The sequence below is a fragment of the Mytilus galloprovincialis genome, chromosome 14, assembly GCF_965363235.1.
Source record: "Mytilus galloprovincialis chromosome 14, xbMytGall1.hap1.1, whole genome shotgun sequence".
Taxonomy (NCBI): Eukaryota; Metazoa; Mollusca; class Bivalvia; order Mytilida; family Mytilidae; genus Mytilus; species Mytilus galloprovincialis.
Window position 1 is genome coordinate 2,709,506 of NC_134851.1, and position 21,347 is coordinate 2,730,852.

General features: G+C 33.0%; 1 protein-coding gene across 7 annotated transcripts in view; it reads right to left on the reverse strand.

The window, feature by feature from the left end:
• Nucleotides 1–9,426: 9,426 nt before the first annotated feature.
• The window catches only part of LOC143058268 (histamine H4 receptor-like), a 34,005-nt gene continuing 22,084 nt past the window's right edge, over nt 9,427–21,347 (reverse strand). Inside the window, exons 1-3 of one of the 7 annotated variants that reach the window (XM_076231738.1) lie at nt 19,633–19,780; nt 19,088–19,221; nt 9,427–10,631 (exon numbers count right to left, since the gene is read on the reverse strand). In XM_076231738.1, coding sequence (XP_076087853.1) covers nt 9,505–10,599 — 1,095 coding nt within the window. In that variant the 5' untranslated portion in view covers nt 10,600–10,631; nt 19,088–19,221; nt 19,633–19,780 and the 3' untranslated portion in view covers nt 9,427–9,504. Of the gene's footprint in view, nt 10,632–12,648; nt 13,146–15,299; nt 15,576–19,087; nt 19,222–19,281; nt 19,385–19,632; nt 19,781–21,347 lie in introns of those variants that run through there. The other 6 variants (XM_076231739.1, XM_076231744.1, XM_076231740.1 and 3 more) reach the window with 6 other exon arrangements.

Sequence of the window (21,347 nt, forward strand, 5' to 3'; positions counted from 1 at the left end):
TTATATTCGTACATCAATGTTTTTGATACACCAATAACAAAAACTGAGATATATTGAATTGATACATTTTGTAACTATTCAAATTTATATCAGAAACCTAAACTTAATTATAAAATAATGAACCTGTTAAAGGGAGACAATACTCGCATAACTTTTTCGAATTGGCACATAATACAACGTAATGTCACTCTTGTATACAAATGACACATCAATATAATTAATTAACTGTGCAATCGCGTTCCACCTTCAATGGTGATTCTAAATTATAAATATAACCAAAAGTTGTTAATCTATAGATAGTAAAGACTAATGAAATCTAACCCACTGTTAAAATATTTTTTTGCATTTTTTTAAAACTTCCTCAGTAAAATGCTTGAGTCACTTGACTTTCATAGCTCATAATTAACGTTTTTACACAATATTTAAATAAAGTAGCTAAAGATTATTCGCTTCTCAAAGTGTAAGACGCAATAAATATCGTATGCTTGCACCATCTTACCCAAAAACAGATTTAATTAAGTTCTGAACATTTCGACATTTCTTCGTTAAAACCGGTTTTAAACAAATCACAAGTACGTGTTAAGATCCGACTAAATACCCATATCCAGATATCGTCAGGTAAATTTCCCAGACTAATGATTAAATGTTGATTTTTTTATTATTATTTTTTAACAATCTGGTGCAAGAGAGACAATTCTGTTTGAAATCCTGTGTAGTTTAAATAATGCCAAGATCACACATACATTTCATTCGAATTGAATTCGAATCGAATTCGCTAATCACGTTCACACACTCTTCCTTTTTATTTCGAATTGATTAGAATTGGCTAATCCGAATTGATTAGATTTGGCTAATTCGCATTAACAAATTTGCATTTGAAATTTGTTTTTGTTGATACTAATGCGAATCGAATTCGAATTACATGTGAATGTAACATAAAAAACAAATAGTTCTTTAATTCAAACCGAAAAGATTTATTTTCATTTTTGTATTTTACTGGTGAATTGATCATGCTTCGTGTTTTAACAATTATTGAAAGATAAAGATCATGTACAGTGTAGGGTTATTGTTGGTTTCACGTCAATTTCTTTGTCAGACTGTATAAAAAGGTTTGGAAGGAGCTAATGTCTCTATTTTTCATTTATTTTGAATCTCCGTATAATACTGATAAATGGATTGAATTTTTCCACAGTAACATACTTATACAGAGGAAATTATTATTTGATAAAGTTATCACTTTTTGTACTAATTTTAAAGAACTACCTAATGATAAGAAATATTTCTGGCTGTTCACAAATAAGCATTTACCAACTCTCATGTGCCTAGGAAATTACATTATTAAAGGTTTAGAAATAAGATCCAGATGTAAACAAAATATATGAAATAATATAATATTTTATTGTTATGACATTTAATATAATACATTGTAGTTATATAAAACACATGTTGTGTTGGGCTCTGATCCTGTCCATAACGTTATAGTATGGTATTAGTTTTCTGTTTTGCTTTTTCCAATCATATTGTGTTGTAAAATGATGCCCTTTATGGGTTCTTGATTAGATTAATAAAATTCTTATCTTATCTTATCTTATACAAAAAAAAACTGTTTCCAAAACATGTTTGTTCTTTCAATACATTAATTGTTGTCCGGCCAAGTGAAAATGTGAACACACCGTGTGTTTTTCCCAGTGCACTTGAATTTGCGTTGATATCACGAGGCTAGGCAAAATTAATATATTACTGTGTCGGATACTTTAAAATGGGTCAATATGCAAACCGAACGAAGTACCAATTAGTCATAAACAATAATTGTTAATATTTAGATTGCTAAGAACCTCCTAATAACATTACATGTTCGTGTACCATAAATTATTTGTCAATTACAAAAAAGACCACGGAAAGTTTTTCTCTGTGCACTCACTTCTTGTAGGTTGCTTTGAAACGTGATTCATATTTAATTATCTCCCATTCGTAAGATAAATATCTCTATTGCTAATAATTTAACCTTACAATATGTATGTAAGGAAGGTTTATTCCCGATTGTCCCTTCATTATGTCCCGCAACTGAATTTTTTTTTTTTTTTTTTTTTTTGGGGGGGGGGGGGGGGGGTTGTTAAACCCCTGTCCGTCCGTCTGTCCCATCCGGATAACTCTTCCTACAGTTTAAACGCCAGAAAGATCTCACTTTGCTGGCTGTTTCTACATATATTGAAGGTGTGTATGTGGTCAGGGTTTTTGTCTATAATACTAAAATAACGAGGTCCAATTTGTCAGCCGTCATGGAGTAATAACGACAAATCAAAGAATTCAACTTTATATATAATAGCTAATACAGGACAATATTGTTGATTAAAAATTTCACCTCTCCGTACCCTTTTGTTTTCCACATAATTAATATTGTCAATAATTAACAAGTTCCGGGTCGAATCCGATACCATACCAATAGTATATTCACCTGTTACCAATAGTATATTCCCCTGTTACCTATTACCTTTTCTGTACGTTCCGCATCTGACAGGCACACCACCAAACGATGTATTTAGGATTCTGTACGTTCCACATCTGACAAGCGCACCACCAAACGGTGTATTTAGGATTTTGCTATATACACGGGTCATAATCACAGGGTTGACACTACTAAATTGAATCATTGTCAAATTGTTCCCTTTTGTAGTATTTTAATCAGTAAGACTTTCAAGATAACAAAACGAATACTAAAAATCTGGACTTAAAATAAGGCGTAAGGGTACAGTTCTCAATTTGTTAGCGGGCATGATGTAAAACAGCGAATCAAAGAATTCAACTCTATTTACAACTTATATAGGACAATGCTGTTGTTTAACTTGAAATTCTCCATTCTAGGACCTTTTTGTTTCCAAATAATTAATGTTATCAATAATTGATAAGTTCAAGGTCGACGGGTTCAAACAGAAATATTTGAAAGCAGAGAAAACTGTGTATCTTATAATCGGTATGACTTTATCAGATGACAATACCAATACTAAATTAAGGCTTACGCAGTTATATACTTTAATTCAGTCACGGACCCGCGATATCACGGGTGTGTTCTAGTATTTAATGATTTTTTCTCTTTTGGGAGAAAGTTGAACTTTGTCATTTTTGGAGTATTTATTTGTATAAGAGGTAAATGATTAATTGTTGGTAGGTAAACGTCCAGTAGCAAATATTTAATGAATATTGAGGACGAGAAAGAGTGACCAATATATGCAATAAGTAGTTCGTGTTATGGAGGTTGTTCGAATGAGGGTCGGCAAAGTTAGACTGCTACTTGAAAATGAGTTTATATTGGAACTGGTAAGAAATTTATTCTTGCATTAGGCCACATACATGTACAGACCACAGAAAGAGTTGTTTCAAGGCTTCTCTTTCTTAATGTGCAAAAGACCGAGGCACTCTGTTTACTGACCAGACGTGGCTACGTACTTGTACATCCCGCGGAGCAAAACGGACGCCCTACTTTTACAAGTTTTTTACTGCAAGTCAGAAGAGGACCATATTTCTATTCATCAGCTAGCCCCTAAATACAAATTTACACAAATGCTCCGTGTTGAAGGCCGTACATTGACCTATAATGGTTTACTTTTTTTAAATTGTTATTTGGATGGAGAGTTGTCTCATTGGCACTCACACCGCATCTTCCTATATCTAAGTTCAGTGAAAATGGACGTCATGCTAAACTCTAATACATATAAATGAACTAAAACTAAAAAAAAAACATACAAGACTAACATAGCAGTCTACATAACAAAACTTAAAAGAAACTACACTAATTACCGAACCATATACCTAACCATAAAAAAACAAACATAAAGACCTTTAGGAAAATTCAAAACTGAAAGTCCTTTATCAAATCGCAAAATCAAAATCTATTTCGTCCTGAACATGCATGAAATATTTGTTACTGGACGTTCTAAGCAATCGGAATTAAACACATTTATTCTAAAACCAGTTGTTGGCATGACACAGGTTATGTTCTTTTCGTATATTTTATGATAGTATGATACTTAACCCCTAACAGGAGGGATTGTGCCTGATATTCATATTATGAAGACATAATCTTTCTATCAGTTTTATTGAGGTCTGGAGCTGGCATGTCAGTAACTGATAGTAATCTTTTGTTATTTATGTATCATTGTCATTTTGTTTATTTTCTTTCTTTTTTTTTTTCCTATTCTGACATCGGACTCGGACTTCTCTTAAACCGAATTATACTGTGCGTACTGTAATGTGTTTGTTTTTTTGTCTACATTGGTTAGAGGGATAGGGGAGGGTTGAGATACCATAAACATGTTTAACCCAGACGCATGTTTGCATCTGTCCCAATCAGGAGCCTCTGACCTTTGTTAGTCTTGAATCATTTTTGTCGAGCCTTCGACTTTTGTCGAAAAAGCGAGACATAGCGATCCTACATTCCGTCGGCGTCGGCGGCGGCGTCGTCCACAAATATACACTATGTGGTTAAAGTTTTTGAAATTTTTATAACTTTCTTTAACTATCCTGGATTGCGACCAAACTCGGACAGAAGTTTGTTTATGATCATAAAATAGTATCTAGAAGTAAATTTTGAAAAAAAATCCTTTTTTTTCCCCCGTATTTTACTTATAAATCGACTTAGTTTTTCTGTCATGTAACATAACATTCACTCTGTGGTTTAATTCTAAAGATTTTAATAACTTTCTTAAACTATCCTGGATTTCGACCAAACTTGAACAGAACCTTGTTTATGATCATAAGATAGTATCCAGAAGTAAATTTTGAAAAAAATCCTCTTTTTTCCCGTATTTTACTTAATAATCGACTTAGTTTTTCTGTCATGTAACATAACATTCACTCTGTGGTTAAAGTTTTAAAGATTTTAATAACTTTCTTAAACAATCCTGGATTTCGATCAAACTATAACAGAAGCTTGTTTATGATCATAAGATAGTATCCAGAAGTAAATTTTGAAAAAAAAAATCCTCTTTTTTCCCGTATTTTACTTAATTATCGACTTAGTTTTTTTGTCATGTAACATTACATTCACTCTGTGGTTAAAGTTTTAAGATTTTAATAACTTTCGTAAACTATCTTGGGTTTGTACCAAACTTAGACAGAAGCTTGTTTATGATCATAAGATAGTATCCAGAAGTTAATTTGGTAAAAATGAATTCCATTTTTTCCGTATTTTACTTATAACTGGACTTAGTTTTTTCTGCCAGCTACAAAAATGTTACATAACATTCGCTCTGTGGTTAAAGTTTTTAAAATTTTAATAACTTTCTTAAACTATCCTAGATTTTAACCAAACTTGGACAGAAGCTTGTTTATGATCAAAAGTTAGTATCTAGAAGGAAATTTTGTTTAAATTGTGTACCTGTTTATCCGTATTTTACTTATAAATGGACTTAGTTATTCTTCCAGTAAACATCACCATACAGTCTGCAGTTAAAGTTTTTAAAACATTTATTAGTTTCATAAACTATCCTGGTTTTTGAACAAACGTATGGACAGAAGCTTCTTACAATCAAAAGATAGTATAGAGTGGAATATTTTAATTATTTGTTTTACCTCATTTGTGTTGAGCCTACGATTAACCGCAAAAGAAGGCGAGACACTTGGTTCCGCCGAACCCTTACAAATTTTTAATTTAGGTTTCTTGTATATAATTCGGAGTTTATAGTATGACGTCCATTATCGCTGAACTAGTATACATATTTGTTATTTTCCAGCTGAAGGACGCCTCTGCGTGCTGGAGTTTCTCGCTGCATTGAAGACCCACCAGTGGCATTCGGCTGTTGTTTGCTCTATGGTCGGTTTGTTGTGTCTATGACATATTCCCCATTTCCATTCTCAATTTTATTTAACTTTTCCCCTATGCCAATCTTTTCCCCACAGTATAAATTTCACTATGTATATAGGTCTGAAAACATCACCCAACAGTATAAGAATTAAAAAAAAATGCTGATTTTTTGTTGTTGTCCATTTACATTTAAACAAGTCTGTCTGCATGTTTTCCGTCTGTCTATGTGTCCAATAGTTTTTCTTTTCTTCACCAGTCTTTTTATGTATCCACTAGTCCGTCTATGTGTCTACTGTCTTAAGTCTAACTACATAAACTGTCTATTTTCTATATTGCAATTGTTAAATGTAAACATCTATGTACTAAGGCAGCAACCATTTGATTTTCTGGGGGGGGGGCTATGGTTTTTTTTTCTGGACAAATCTTTTTTTTTTTTCGCCTGCGGCGAAAAACAATCTATTTTTTTTCGCGACAAGTCGAAAACAATTTTTTTCTTTCAATTTTAGCATTACATATAGTGGCAGCTGAGGGTGAAACAAACAATTTTTTTTTCTCAGAATCAAAAACAAATTATTTTTTTCTCCAAAAACTGGAAACAAACTTTTTTTTCCAAAAAAAACCATAGCCCCCCCCCCCCCCCCCCCCCCAGAAAATCAATGGAAATATTTATCTGATCTTATCTTAAACACCAGTCCCTGTTTGTGTCAATACTATTCTGTGGACATGTCCACCAGTCTGTCTCCGTGTACACTAATTTGTCTACATGTTTCCCAGTAACGTCTGTTTAGGTGTCCACCAGTATGCCTTCATGTCCATTAGTCTTTATATATATATATATACAAAAAGATGTGGTATTATTGCCAATGAGACTGTTTACACTAGTCTGTGTATGTGTCCACCAGTCTGTCTACCAGTTGGTATATAGATCTATCAAATTGTGTCTATAGTCCACCAGCCTGTTCACATGTTTACCAGTCTGTTGACATGTTTACCCGTTGGAAATTGCGTTTTGTTGTGTTGTTTCGTCTGATCGTCTAAATCTACCGATGGTTCACAAATGAGAACGGCTGTGAACACCACATCATAATGTACTTCATGTGTATACTTAGTACTAGTATATATAAACATCATCTGATACGTAATGTATATTATTACGATTGATTAATTTATTAAATTAAGATTGGTGTAGAGTGCACCTATATTAGTACGATGAAGGTTTGGTACCGCTAAACTAATCAGAAGAAGTTACTATCTGTATTTGTGAAATACAAATAATTAACTGATGTCGCCGACGTTTTATTACAAGAGGAAAACATTAGCATTTCCTGCTACTGGGGGTTGGGGTTTGGATCGATCCATCTCCCCCTGGAAATTGGCATGGGGGACAATAGCTATAGGACACCGGTATATCTCGAGGTTTATATAAGGTAATAAGTCATGCACGATGTCAGTTGATCGATCATGATGTTTACCTTTTCGATAAAAACATTTCTTGTAATTGATTGATCAGATTTCATTTATAACAATTCTATCTTTTAAAAGCTAAAGTAGATTGGTAAGTTTGGTTTGATATTATAAACATCTTATCAAACGCATGTGTGTTAATGCTGTAGGCTATCAGTTCTCGGCTTGTGTCATCCACATAATAGCGAGTGTCTATGTATTGGCATCATTCACATGATACGTTGTGTAAAGACGATCTCAGCAAAGATATAAGAGGGTGATGTGAAGCGCCATGCACTCTGGGTTTTTTTTTCTGGAAAGTGGCATAAATGTTGCCAAATTATGCAAAAAAAAATCTAACATAATTCGCCTACAAGAATATATGACTTAGAATAGACTCTTCTTATAACGCAATTGTTGAAAGAAATGGAATTTATTACTTAACATATGATCTATTTAATTTTCACAATGTTATCGCAATTAAAGTATTTGATTTTTAGGGCCATAACTATGAGTTAAATTTGTTTTGTTTCAGTTAAACTGCAGTTAACATGAGCAGCACGATGTGTGCAACATTGTGGAACAGAACCTGTCTGGAGCACCTGATATCAACCCCAGTTTTTGGTGGGGTTCCTGTTGCTTTGTTTTAAGAGTTCCCTGTTGTGTCTTGTGTACTATTATTTATCTGTTTGGCTTTTTCTTTTTTAGCCATGGCGTCGTCAGTTTATTTTCGATTTATAAGTTTGGATCACCCTCTGGTATCTGTTGCCACTCTTTCACAGAGCAAGACCTGTCCGGAGCACCTGATATCACCCCAGTTTTTGGTGGGGTTCCTGTTGCTTTGTTTTAAGAGTTCCCTGTTGTGTCTTGTGTACTATTATTTGTCTGTTTGGCTTTTTCTTTTTTAGCCATGGCGTCGTCAGTTTATTTTAGATCTATAAGTTTGGATCACCCTCTGGTATCTTTTGTCCCTCTTTCACAGACAAAGTTAAAATGTTTAGGTTGTATACAGTGCACTGATTGTTCGTATGTATGCCTTTCTGGATGGTCTTAAATACACATACAAATTCACATAAACATTCCATTACACGATTTTGACGTCAAACAGCTTTGATGTAGAATTTTGTCAGCAGCCGACCAGGACAACACAACCATTTGTAGGAAATTATGTGTTAACATTCGACTGAAGTGATGTCCAGTTGCGTATACAGATTAATTTGATCGTATATGTAGAAAAAATAGTTTTTATAAAAAAAGAAGATATGGTATGATTGCCAATGAGACCAAAATGACACAAAATTAACAACTTTAGGTCACCGTACGGCCTTCAATAATGAGCAAAGCCCATACCGCATAGTCAGCTATAAACAGTCTCGAAATGAAAGTACACTGTACGCTAGTGCAGGGAGATAAGCACTGACTATCATTAGGAAAGCTGACAATTATAGTCGATTATTTAAAGATTGGAGCCGAGCGAACCTGAAACGTGCGGAATTCAAACTCACAACCTCAGTGTTAAGGATATTCTCTACTCTGTTTCAAAATAACAAGCTTATGTAAAGACTGTTATAAACTGATAGTATATAAATAAAGAAACTAAAAGAGCAGAAAAAATTGAAGGGTCCGTGTGCTTGTTTTTGAGATATAAGTCATTGAAAAATTGGCCGGAAATAATTCATACATTTAACATTCGCACCTTTTTTCTTTCTAAAACGATGAAAAATAACAAGGATTTTATGAAATTTTCAAAGATGACATTTTAAACTATATGTAATCAAGTTATGGAAAGAAAAGTAGGGGTTAGTGGGCAATTTTTTTTTTTTTTTTATTAGCATTACATGGATAAAATTAGAGGATTTCGAATAAAATTATCTGGCAAAAAATCATAAACCTGAGGAGCGAACATCCTTAACATGATGGTGACATAGTACTGAGATTACTATAACACATGTGTTATAGTAATATCAGCATAGATCTTATCGGGGCCTTTTATAGCGGACTATGCGGTATGGGCTTTGCTCATTGTTGAAGGCCGTACGGTGACCTTTAGTTGTTAATGTCTGTGTCATGTTGGTCTCTTGTCTCATTGGCAATCATACCACATCTTCTTTTTTATATAGTAGTTGGACCACATAAACCACTCGGTCACCGAGATTTTAAATGACAAGATAAATTTGCACAAATATCTTCCAAAAATATTTTATTCAAGACTGGATATGATAAATTCAATATCCATATAAAAATACAATGTAAAATGATATTTAACTGTTGAAAGAATAACTAGCTCTGTAGCCAGGACGTCTTCGACAACAAAGAAAGTATTTAAAATTTTCTCTGAAACGGTTGCTGTTATAAGCATAAAGGAATGGATTAAGTGCAGATTTAAACCATAATACCCATGTACACGATTCAAGCAATATAACGCATATACATGTAGGGCAAATAGACTGAAAGACTATGACAATGCCATAAGGAGCCCATAAAACTATAAATGCTATTGTTAATATCGCAAGCGACTTTGCAGCTTTTGTTCCATTCCTTTTTTTAGTATTTTCTTTGTGTATATCAGTTGATCTTCTGTGTAGTTTTGTCATGACACTATCAGGCTTTAATTCCAAACACACAACAGAATCTGAAGATCCTATACTACCAGAATGCGTCGAGATAAGCTGTTCCCGGGTTTGTATTAGTTTTCTTATTTCATAAACTATCAATATGTGAATAATTATGAGAACTGTAAGGGGTATCACAAACTGTACAGTTGTCATAATTGATATGTATACAACATTATCATAAAATTGTGCTTCGCAGTCGTTTGGATCTGTAGAATTGCCGGTCCATATATCCCATCCTATTGTTGCAGGACCATTTAAAACAAAAACAAAAATCCATGCTAGACCACATTTTATATATGCCTTTTGAGGCGAATGCATTTTGTAATATGTTGACCAATGTCTGAGCAATGACAGGCGGTCGTAACTTATCAAAATCATCAAAATGGCTGTTATCTCTACTGTAGCCATATCGAATAATAGAAAAACCTTACAAAAGTGGTATCCGAATATCCAAACGTTATTTCCAAAGGTATATGTTAGATATATTGGCATAGTAACAGCTCCAATTAATAAATCGGCTATCGCTAGATTTAAAATGTACACATTGCAGGTTTTGTGTAATCCTTTATCTCTTATAAAGCTACAAATTGTCAATGCATTTCCTACCACAGCAATTAGAATCACTGGTACAATAATAATACCCGCATACGACAAAGGATTCGAGTTGTCCTTGACCTCTTTGGGATCTTCTGATGTGTTTTCTAAGGTCTGAGGCAATATTTCTGTGATATTTATCAACATTTTGTATCACATGGGCTCATGGGTCAATTCATCTGAAAAATAGAACAAAATCATTGACCATTGTTATAAAATAATTTTGATTTACCATAACAAGTTTTTTTATTACGAAGTTATAATTATTTAAAGTACATGTAACCACACAAAAATTGAAAATAGTGTTTACCTGAACAAAACTAAACTGACCAACTACACAATAAATCATTTTTTGATATGCCAGCTAAATTCAGCAACAGTTCAAAGTCTGGACCGATATTTGTTTAAGTTGATGAAACTAAGATGAGTTCCTCTAAATTAATGGGGTCTTGTTGCTTACACAATACTTCTTTGGATTGTGTAGATTGGTATTCTGCCTTTGAATTTGTCATGAATTATTGAGCTGTTTACTTTTGATCATAAAAAATCTTTTAAAAACATGTGGTTTCATCCCCCAGGTCTGCAATGTTTAGTCAAACAGATAATAATTTAAATTCTTACATTGCCTTAAATTCTAAACATTGTCTGTAGTAAATTATTTATTATAGTGACATGTGTTTTTCACAAAATATTGTATAATACAGTGGGATATAAAAACAATAATTAGAACACCCGACCCTTTGGGTCTTTAAGTCACTTTAAACATAAAGTTCAATGGTACGACGAACAATTGTTATTGCTATACTCGTTCATAGACTATTTGGTAAAGTGCAGTAAAGGTGCACAAATATTAAAAATAAAAAAAGAAGATGTGGTATGATTGCCAATGAGACAACTGTCCACAAGAGACCAAAATGACACAGACATTAACAACTATAGGTCACCGTACGGCCTCCAACAATGAGCAAAGCCCATACCGCATAGTCGGCTATAAAAGGCCCCGATATGACAATGTAAAACAATTCAAACGAGAAAACTAACGGCCTTATTTAAATAAAAAAAATGAACGAAAAACAAATATGTCACACATAAACAAACGACAACCACTGAATTACAGGCTCCTGACTTGGAAAAGGCACATACCTAAATAATGTGGCGGGGTTAAACATGTTAGCGGGATCCCAATCCTCCCCTAACCTGGGACAGTGGTATAACAGTACAACATAAGAACGAACTATAAAAAGCAGGCTTGTGATATATTTCAACTAGTTAATATCTTACCGACATAATAAGTTTAAAACATATACATTGCACTAGATAGTCTTCAATAGTAGTAGCCTACGCAATAGGTCTATATAAAAGTAAAATAACAAAAATATCGAATGACAATATTAAAAAGCCCAAACACTTCAAATGAATGGAAAACAACTGTCATATTCCTGACTTGATTCAGACATTTCCACATGTAGAAAATGATAGATTAAACCTGATTCAATTGATAGCTAAACATCGCGTTGAATTCAAAGTTGTGTTGTGAATAAGTAACGATATTTTCTTTTTTCTAAAGCAAATGGAACATTATTATAATTACAGTTTCAGGATTACCCATAACAACCAAAACATCCTACCACTCTCCTCTCCCCAATGTGGAATTTTGTATTATCTACGATTTAGTTTCCTGTGCTATGTGTTCTATGTTGTTTCTTGCGTACTATTATTTGTCTGTTTGTCTTTTCAGTTTAGCCATGGCGTTGTCAGTTTATTTTCGATTTATGAGTTTGACTGTTCCTTTGGTATCTTTCGTCCCTCTTTTCTAAAAACGAGGAGCTGCCTTTGCATAGGCGGAACCAGGGGGCCCTGGGGGTCTGCACCCTTTCGTGGGACACATTTGGTTGATTATATAGACAATCACTAAAGCATGCCTGGAGCCCCCCCCCCCTTTTGAGGTCAGTTAGCGGGTATGAAAAAATCTGGATCCGCCACTGCGTAATTAATTATGTAATTAGTCTTAGTGGTGTCTCTCATGAGTTTTGCGTTTTTTGTTACGTTTTAATTATGGTTTGGGTGATAGTTTACAGCATACATACAAAATAATGTGTAGTAATATTGCCAATGAACCAACTCTTCACCAAAGACCAAATGAGAAATAAATCACGGTATGACCTTCAACAATGAGCAAAAGTTTAGAAATCTTACCTGTATAATGTACCAATATAAATCCAACTACTGATTTTGTTTTTACATCTCGCAAATGAATATTTTAAAACGGCACTTTTAACTCGACAATAAACACTGACTTCGAGTTAACCTCTAGTAAAAACATAATACAATTTTATATAATAAAAGAATAAGCCATTTCAAAGTTTCACTTATTAATTCTTACATTTATAAATTTACATGTTATAAATCACTTTTATGAATGAGTTGGTTCCGGTTATATTTTAAAGGTGTGTTTTTCATCTAACGTGGTATAATATTGATCAATGGTCTTAACAAACAATTTTACAATGAAGTGTTTACATAGATGTCTAGTCAAATGTTAACATAAAGTTGACATCACGTAATATAACAAATACTCCCTGTGTCATTGAAAAGTAATTGAAACTTGATAGAACAAATACTCCTTATGTCATTGAAATGTAATTGAAGATATCAAATCGAAAATGTATTTCCTGTTTTATTTGTGAAAGGGTCCTTCCGTTAATTTAAAGCAGAATAAAATTTCTGATTTTTCTTAATGATGTGCTAACTATTTGTCACTAAAATCATTTCATCAAATTAGTAGGCGTCACAACTGAATACAGTTAAATTAACACATACGAGAAGATACACATACATTTAACGAAGAGGGTTACGCTCAGGTCACTATACATACAGAAAATATGTCGGCGAATTGCTTCCTGGAAGGAAGCAATTAAAAATATGTAAACTTCTTCTAAATGTGGACAAATTAAAGAATCTTCCCAAGAAAAAAGTATATGTACATAAGTTGTATAATGAAAACTATCCATTTAGTTATAAAAAACATATGCATATTTTTTTTTAATTTGAGGTTTCTTATGACTTTAAGTGCAGGGCAATTTATTGAAAATTGAGTCCATGCATTGCATATTGTTTAATTGCAAATTAGACCTTTTGCAATTTGGATATACAGTATAGTATGTTAAGTTTTAAATATGAAAATGTGAATCAAATCGGTGAACATGAATTTGATAGTAAATGCCCCTTTGAAACAAGCTACATTGAACGTTGTCACAACGTTATATTAGATATATGAAAAATAATAGTACACTTCCACAGAGTACGAAATTAGGGCGACAGTAAATCGAAAAAGAGGATGCAGATCAGGGTAACAAACCAACACGAACTGATGGAAATGCATGATCATGGACAGCAGCTTTACCTTGTGCCTCGACAGGGTAAGTGTATTCTGTTGGAGCAGTTACTGTGTAGATAGCACTCTCCTATAGTTGAAGTCGCCATGGTGTGAATATACATGCGCGTAACGTTTTAAATAACACCATGTGATGGAGCAGATGAAATGATACTGCTGAGAAATGGGACGTTTAAAAATGTAAAGTTAAAAAACCTGTCATGGATGTCCTTTGATGATTAGTCCACACCACTCTTTACCTACTATTACAGAGAGTTTAAAAAGGCCATTGAAATCATTATCTAATCACTGACAAGAACGCGTGATCTAATATTCGAAAATCCGTTTTACGTGGAGACTGAGCGACTTCTGTTTTTCTAAACTTCATGTCGCTACCTAAAATATTTCTTCAATATACAGAAAATGGAATGTCTTTTTGGCCTCTAAACGTTATAATTTCAAGCGTCGCTGCTTGGTCTTTTGTAGACAAACGCTCGTTAGAAGTGGTCAATCATAAGTTAGTAGACGTGGTCAATCATAACTTTAATATTTGCCAGGATTAAAGTTTTATACAAATTATATTGCCTACTTCCGTTAATTGTTAACACTCATAACTGTATCAATACAATGATTCGAGTTATGAATAGTCACATACACGCTCATCCGGTGTCAAATATATACTGCATTTTTTAAAGTATTTTACAATTTGAACTAAAAAAAACATGCGTATGTACACCAAATCATAAATCATAAATCATAAAATTAATAAATAAAGGCGACAGTAGTATATTGCTGTTCGAAATTCATAAACCGATTGAGAAAAAAAAACCAGATCCAAATCTATCAAAAAAACAAAACCAAAACCAAAACAAACTGAGGGAAACACATCAAACTCATTTGTACTCATACATATCTATGCTCTAACTATATATTTGTCATACTTATGGTACTGTTTCTTATCAGTATCTAATTAAATATCATCTTTTGCAATCAAATACGATAATTTTGGTTAGTTTATATGCTTGTTATACGTATATCACCAAACTATATTTTTTGAGAGTGATTTAATGTCAAAGTCAACAGTATTATATCGGTGTTCAAAAGTCATAAATCGATTAAGATAAAACAAACCGGGTTACAAACCAAAATAGATACAAATCAAATAAAACACTTAAAGTAAAGGTATCGTATAAATGATAATTCATGTCGACACAGAAGTGCTGACTACTGGCTATTGATACCCTCGGGAGAAAAAATTCTAAGTCCATTTCAGTTATCAATCAATTTATTACCATATGTAAGTAAACTTTTGTGCAAGATGCATATATCAATGACGTTAAAAATGGTTTCGACGGCGCGGGAAAGGGTGAATATGCAGTCTTGAACAATAAATAATAAAATTTCATTACTGTATATTAAACTCTCAATCAACCCGGAATATAAAATTTGTCAATAAATTGAACAGTGTACTTACTGCATCTTTGCTTATGCAATTCGTGTTATCCTTTTAATTTCAAAATCTTTCAGTGTTTACATTCCCTCGTGATTTTATATTAATACGAGAAAAAACATTGTTGACGTAACTTTTAATTCCTTGAAAGACACCATGTTGCAGAGGATGATAAATCAGATGAAAAATAAGAATTTAAATTAATGACAGCTGCTTAACTCATATTTGTCGATATTCCATTCGTGCACTTTAACATTGATGATAGGAAAACTATCTACCTTCCTGGAAGTGTAATTTACAATTGTCACGATTGGTGATTAGACAGGAACTATCTGATTCAAATGGCAGTTGATTGGCTAATGTATTTGTATCGTCTGGTATGTAAGCAATCACTTATTACATAGGTTCACATCGTTTGCTATCAGTAATATCATAAATAGTTAATCTCTACTAAGGTTGAAAATAATTTGCTATAATTGGCTGATATAGTCTTACGTTAAATTTTGAAATAATAGACTTCCTTTTAATTAACATTGGAGTTTCGTATTTTTGTTCATACCATTGTGATAATATGTTCCCTACAAAGTTATGGCTTATGTCGGATTCTCTTGCTATTCTCTGTAAATCCATTGATCTGTATTGTTAGGACAATGTAACATTGTAAATATACTCATCATAGATTTGCGCGAGATGTGTTTTTCGTTCAATAAAGACTCATCAGTAACGCTCGATTTAACAAACAAAAAAAATATAATGACAAATCAAAAGACGAAGTTGAAAAGAATTGAGGAATAAAAATTCCTAAAAGATTTGCAAAGTACAGCTAACGTAATCTATATATGAGGTAGAAAAGCAGTAGTATTTCGAAAGTTCAAAGTTTTACAGACAGTCACTCCTTCTTTTGACCTGTTTTGTCTGTTTTTCTACACGTAAATTTTGTAAGTTTGGTTTATCAGATTGGTAATAAAGTCAGTCATATCTTTTAAAACACTAACGTTTTCATACATACGTGTAGAATATGTAATCAGATTAAGCAAGACATTTTTTAAACACTAACCTCAGTTTTATCTATTTCATAATAATCTTTGTACATTGTTGTATGTTGCCTTTTCAAATTCTACACCGATCAATTACCCATCCCTATATATATTTATATATTATCATGCGCCACTACAATTAGGGGTACAGCTATCTTATCATTAATTAATTATTTGTATAAATTTCGAAATTAGTAAAAATGTTAGTTACGTAAGCGCGTCACTTTTTCTTCATATAATGTAGTGTTTATCTTTAATGGAATATGTTCGTTGTTGTTCTTCGGTTTCTATGCTGTATCTGGTTTTCTCGTCTGAATGGTTTTACACTAGTAATTTTGGGTCCCTTTATAGCTTGTTGTTCGGTGTGAGCCAAGACTCCGTGTTGAAGGCTGTACATTGGCCTATAATGGTTTACCCTTTTGAATTGTTATTTTGGATGGAGAGTTGTCTCATTGGCACTCACACCACTATATCTATGTGTCGACTATTATATTAATTATTGAGTTTCACTGTAATGAATGTTCTTGCGTCTGTTTGTGCTGTCTTTCAGTCTCGTATTGTTTTACCGATATTTTAACATTGTCATAAAATGGGAGGTTTGGCCTGCCATTACATCAGGTTCAACCCCCATTTCATTATTTTTAAATTTTTGTGCTGAGTCAGGATTATGACAGTTGTTATCAAATGAATAGTTCTCTTAAATAGGTGTCGGCGTTTGTTTTTGTTTTTTGTTTTTTGTTTTTTTTTTATTTTCTACTTCTGTAATCCTATATTTTTTTTCTTAAATTGATGTGTTCCTATTGGTTTTTGTTTGTTACCCGGATTTGTTTTTCTCAAAAGATTTATGACTTTCGAACAGCGGTATACTACTGTTGCATTTATTTGTGAATTTTGATTGCAATGAATTGTTTTAGGTAGCAATAAACAGTTAAGAAAAAATATTAAAGTATTCCCTCATTAAATTTACCATCCCCTTTTCATTGCTTTCTCGCAATATTAAGCTTACTGTTTATGTCGTATATGTGCATAGGTTTGTAATCAGAATCTTGCATTAATTTCATATCCAGTATATAAAATGGTAAAATATAATATTTTTGGGGTGTATCTACGGCAACAATCCGCATTTTATTGTTATTAAATATTGCAAAAAGGGGGAGAAAGATGTCACATATTTCCCCACAATTTGGCCAAAAGTAGAATTTCAATCACATCAAGTAATACCTTTTATGAAACTTAATAAAACGATTGAAAGAATCTCCCACGCTTTACCTCAGTGACGTTAACATATTACCAATCCTGGCACTAAACAAAGATTAAAATAGAATCCTGACATATAAGACAGTAAATAGGGTACTAATCGTTTAAAAGCTTACATATACATCATAACAAATTGACACTGGTATGTTTTTATTAGATGTAACTGCATCATCAAACTTTTCTCTTGTGTGTAATAAAACATGAAAATGTTAATTTGGTTTTAAATTATTGACACAAACTCAATAACAGAGATTTAAAGAGAGAGACCATTCGTATGAGAAATCCATGCAATTTATAGTACATCTATAACAACCATTTCATTCATGTATATTCTAACCTTTAAAGAAACGAGAGTATTTCTATTCTTTTCATATGAAGTCTTGAAATGCATTGATACAATTTACTTCTAAATGTCATTATCAATTCAAAAGTCAAAACGCAATGTTGTACTTTGATAAAGTAACCTAGGTTAGTTGAAAGAATGTTTTCTTTCCTATCATTTCCTTTCACGATTTTCTTGATAGAGGCTTGTTGCTCACAAGGAAGATATAAAATCAAGAGTTCCAAATGGTGAAGTTGAAATCATCTCTTCGTAAATTTGACGGACGCCATCACGAGTTGGTTGACCGTTATGGAATAACCGTTTTACAAATAATATCGGATATGTTACTAATGTCGTAACTACAATTTCCTTCCCTTTCATAAATGTGACCTACCGAATTAGACTATTTTCCGGATTTGTTATCTTATAAGCAACACGACGGGTGCCACATATGGAGCAGGATCTGCTTACCCGTCCGGAGCACCTGAGATCACCCCTAGTTTTTGGAGGGGCTCGTGTTGTTTTTCTTTAGATTTCTATGTTGTGTCATGTGTACTATTGTTTATCTGTTTGTCATTTACATTTTTAGCCACGGCGTTGTCAATTTGTTTTCGATTTATGAGTTTGACTGTCCCTCTGGTATATTTCGTCCCTCTTTTAAGTATTGATCTGAAACGGTTTTGATTGGCTGATGTTTGATGCCGCTTTCAGCACTACTGTGGTATTTCGGAGCAGTCAATGTGTGTGGGTTGAAGTGCCAAATTCAAATCTATTTTTTTTTTTAATCATTGCTTAGCATAAAAGAGGTACAAACGATACCAAAGGGACAGTCAAACTCATAAATTTAAAATAAACTGACAACGCCATGGCTAAAAATGAAAAGGACAAACAGACAAGCAATAGTACACATGACACAACATAGAAAACTAAAGAATAAACAACACGATAAATTGGATAAGATATAACAAACATTTGGCCAGTCTTAAAGTTAAAACTAGTAAATACATGCTTCGCATTTCGTGTTCTTGAATACAATTTACATTATTTTAGTATATAGATTCGCATAGTACATTTATACAATTGCGTTAAATCCACAAATAGACCGAACCACATTTCTAATTGATAAAATGAGATGTGAAGTAGACGCAATTGCGTAAATAGCTAATAAACACACAGTAAAGAGCGTTATAACTTACATGTACTTTAAAGGTGATGAGAAAATACTAATACACACAAAAATCACTGTTCACTCTTTTCTAAAATCTCGCGATCCGGGAACACTCATTTAAAACTTCATATTAATGATTGTCCTTCGAATCCAAACACAGGACTGAAAATAAAACAAGCATTACATTTTATAAGAATACTAGTACTTTGTACATATACATACATGTTAAAGTATAAGGATGTTGCCATTCTAGAATTAAAATGTCCTTATCTGATTTTTCTTTGGTATATTTAATTGAAAAACTGTAAAGTATTCCTCGGGGAGGCAATCATTTAACTTACATCACGTTTTGTACTTATATACTGAAATATAATATATTTGACAACAGAAACCACTGCAAAGTAGCAAATAATCATATAGAGGAAACTCTTACAGATGTACGTCATTCAAGTACGATACAGGGTTTCCCCCGTATTACACTGATTAATATACAGTATCAACTTTATCATTTAAAGGACAATTAAATTATCAACCCAAGTTCCAAAAGAGTTTTGATTAAACGCGATTTTGTACCTGAAGTGTGTTCTTCTATTGAAATATTTAATTCGATTTAAATCAATATGCACATGCGGTACTTTCCCTTTGAATCGTGTAATTGCGTTTTCACTCATCCATACACCATTAAATGTACGCATCGATTATACACTAGTAAACGTAATCAGTACATTAACTTGTCTTACAGTATATCCGCATTCATAAACTTCTTCCTGTCAACTACAGCCCACAATTAAATTTCTATATTACATCTTTATAACGTTTTGTTTCATTAAAAAAATGCACCGAATCTATTTGTCAATTTTTTTATGTTTAAACAGTTCTAGTCCAGAAATATATTCAACATTCAGAAATATTGCTCTGCTGTATTTTTCAAATTTAGCCAATACACATCCATACCCTTATAATTAAAGGGAACTATATATATTCGTGGACAACGAAAAGCGGGATAATTAATTGTGGTTTTGGGACATATGTAAATGTATCCTGTTGTTCTCATAAAAATTGTATTGTTTCAGAGTTGAATAATGAGTTTTAACTTGAGAATGGAAATGCGGAATGTGTGAAAGAGACAAATATCAGAAAACAATAGAAGGCCACCAATGGGTCTTCAACACAGCGACTGTTAGGGCAATATTATAAATGTTTTTGTATGATTTCAATGCTCTTAAAAGTAAAAGAGAGACGAAAGATACCAGAGGGACAGTCAAACTCATAAGTCTAACACAAACTGACAACGCCATGGCTAAAAATGAAAAAGACAAATAAACAACAGCACACATGACACAATATAGAAAACTAAAGAATAAACAACGCGAACCCCACCAAAAAACTAGGGGTGATATCAGGTGCTCCGGAAGGGTAACCAGATCCTGCTCCACATGTGGCACCCGTCGTGTTGCTTATGTGATAACAAAACCGGTAAATAGTCTTATTCGGTAGGTCACATTCATGAAAGGGAAGGGGATTGTGGTTACAACGTAAGGAACATATCCGATATCATTTGTGAAACGGTTATTCAATAACGGTCAACCAACTCGTGATGGCGTCCGTAAAATTTACAAAGGGATGATTTCAACTTCACCATTTGGTAAGTTTTGATTAAACCCCAAGTCTGTATTTTTTAGCGCACATATATACTCTGTATTCATTATCACTCGGTGTATACCAATTGTTGTGAATTTCGTTGTAACCTTGGAACCACGCATTCAAATGTCCAATGAATTGAACAATTTTGGATTGAAATTTAACAGACTTTTGAAAAACCACGAAATCAAATATCCACGAAATGCGACTTTTACTCAATCTACGGAAATTGGTACCAACAAATATAAATGAATCCATAGCAGCCTTACTGTAATATACTAAATACATAATGCTTAAACTAGTGTCACGCACCTTTGATTTCACACACTTTCTTTACGGAGTTACGCGAAAGAAAACATGAAATCAATACTACTTCTTGCTTCAATAAAGAAATAAATTGATAAACACCCAGGAAAATAATAAAACATTTAAGCGATTCATAAAGGATGCGTTTCATTCTAACACAAACGATGCAAACGGCTAAGCCCGCACATGTTTTTATCATTTATTCTTAATATACGTTTGCAAAATTTACATAAACTTTGACAACATATGCACTCGCTAAAAATGCGTCTACAGTTTGTCATTCATCGTTTGTTAGAACAAACGTTACATTTGTTTCTAACACCACCCTGATTAAACGATGT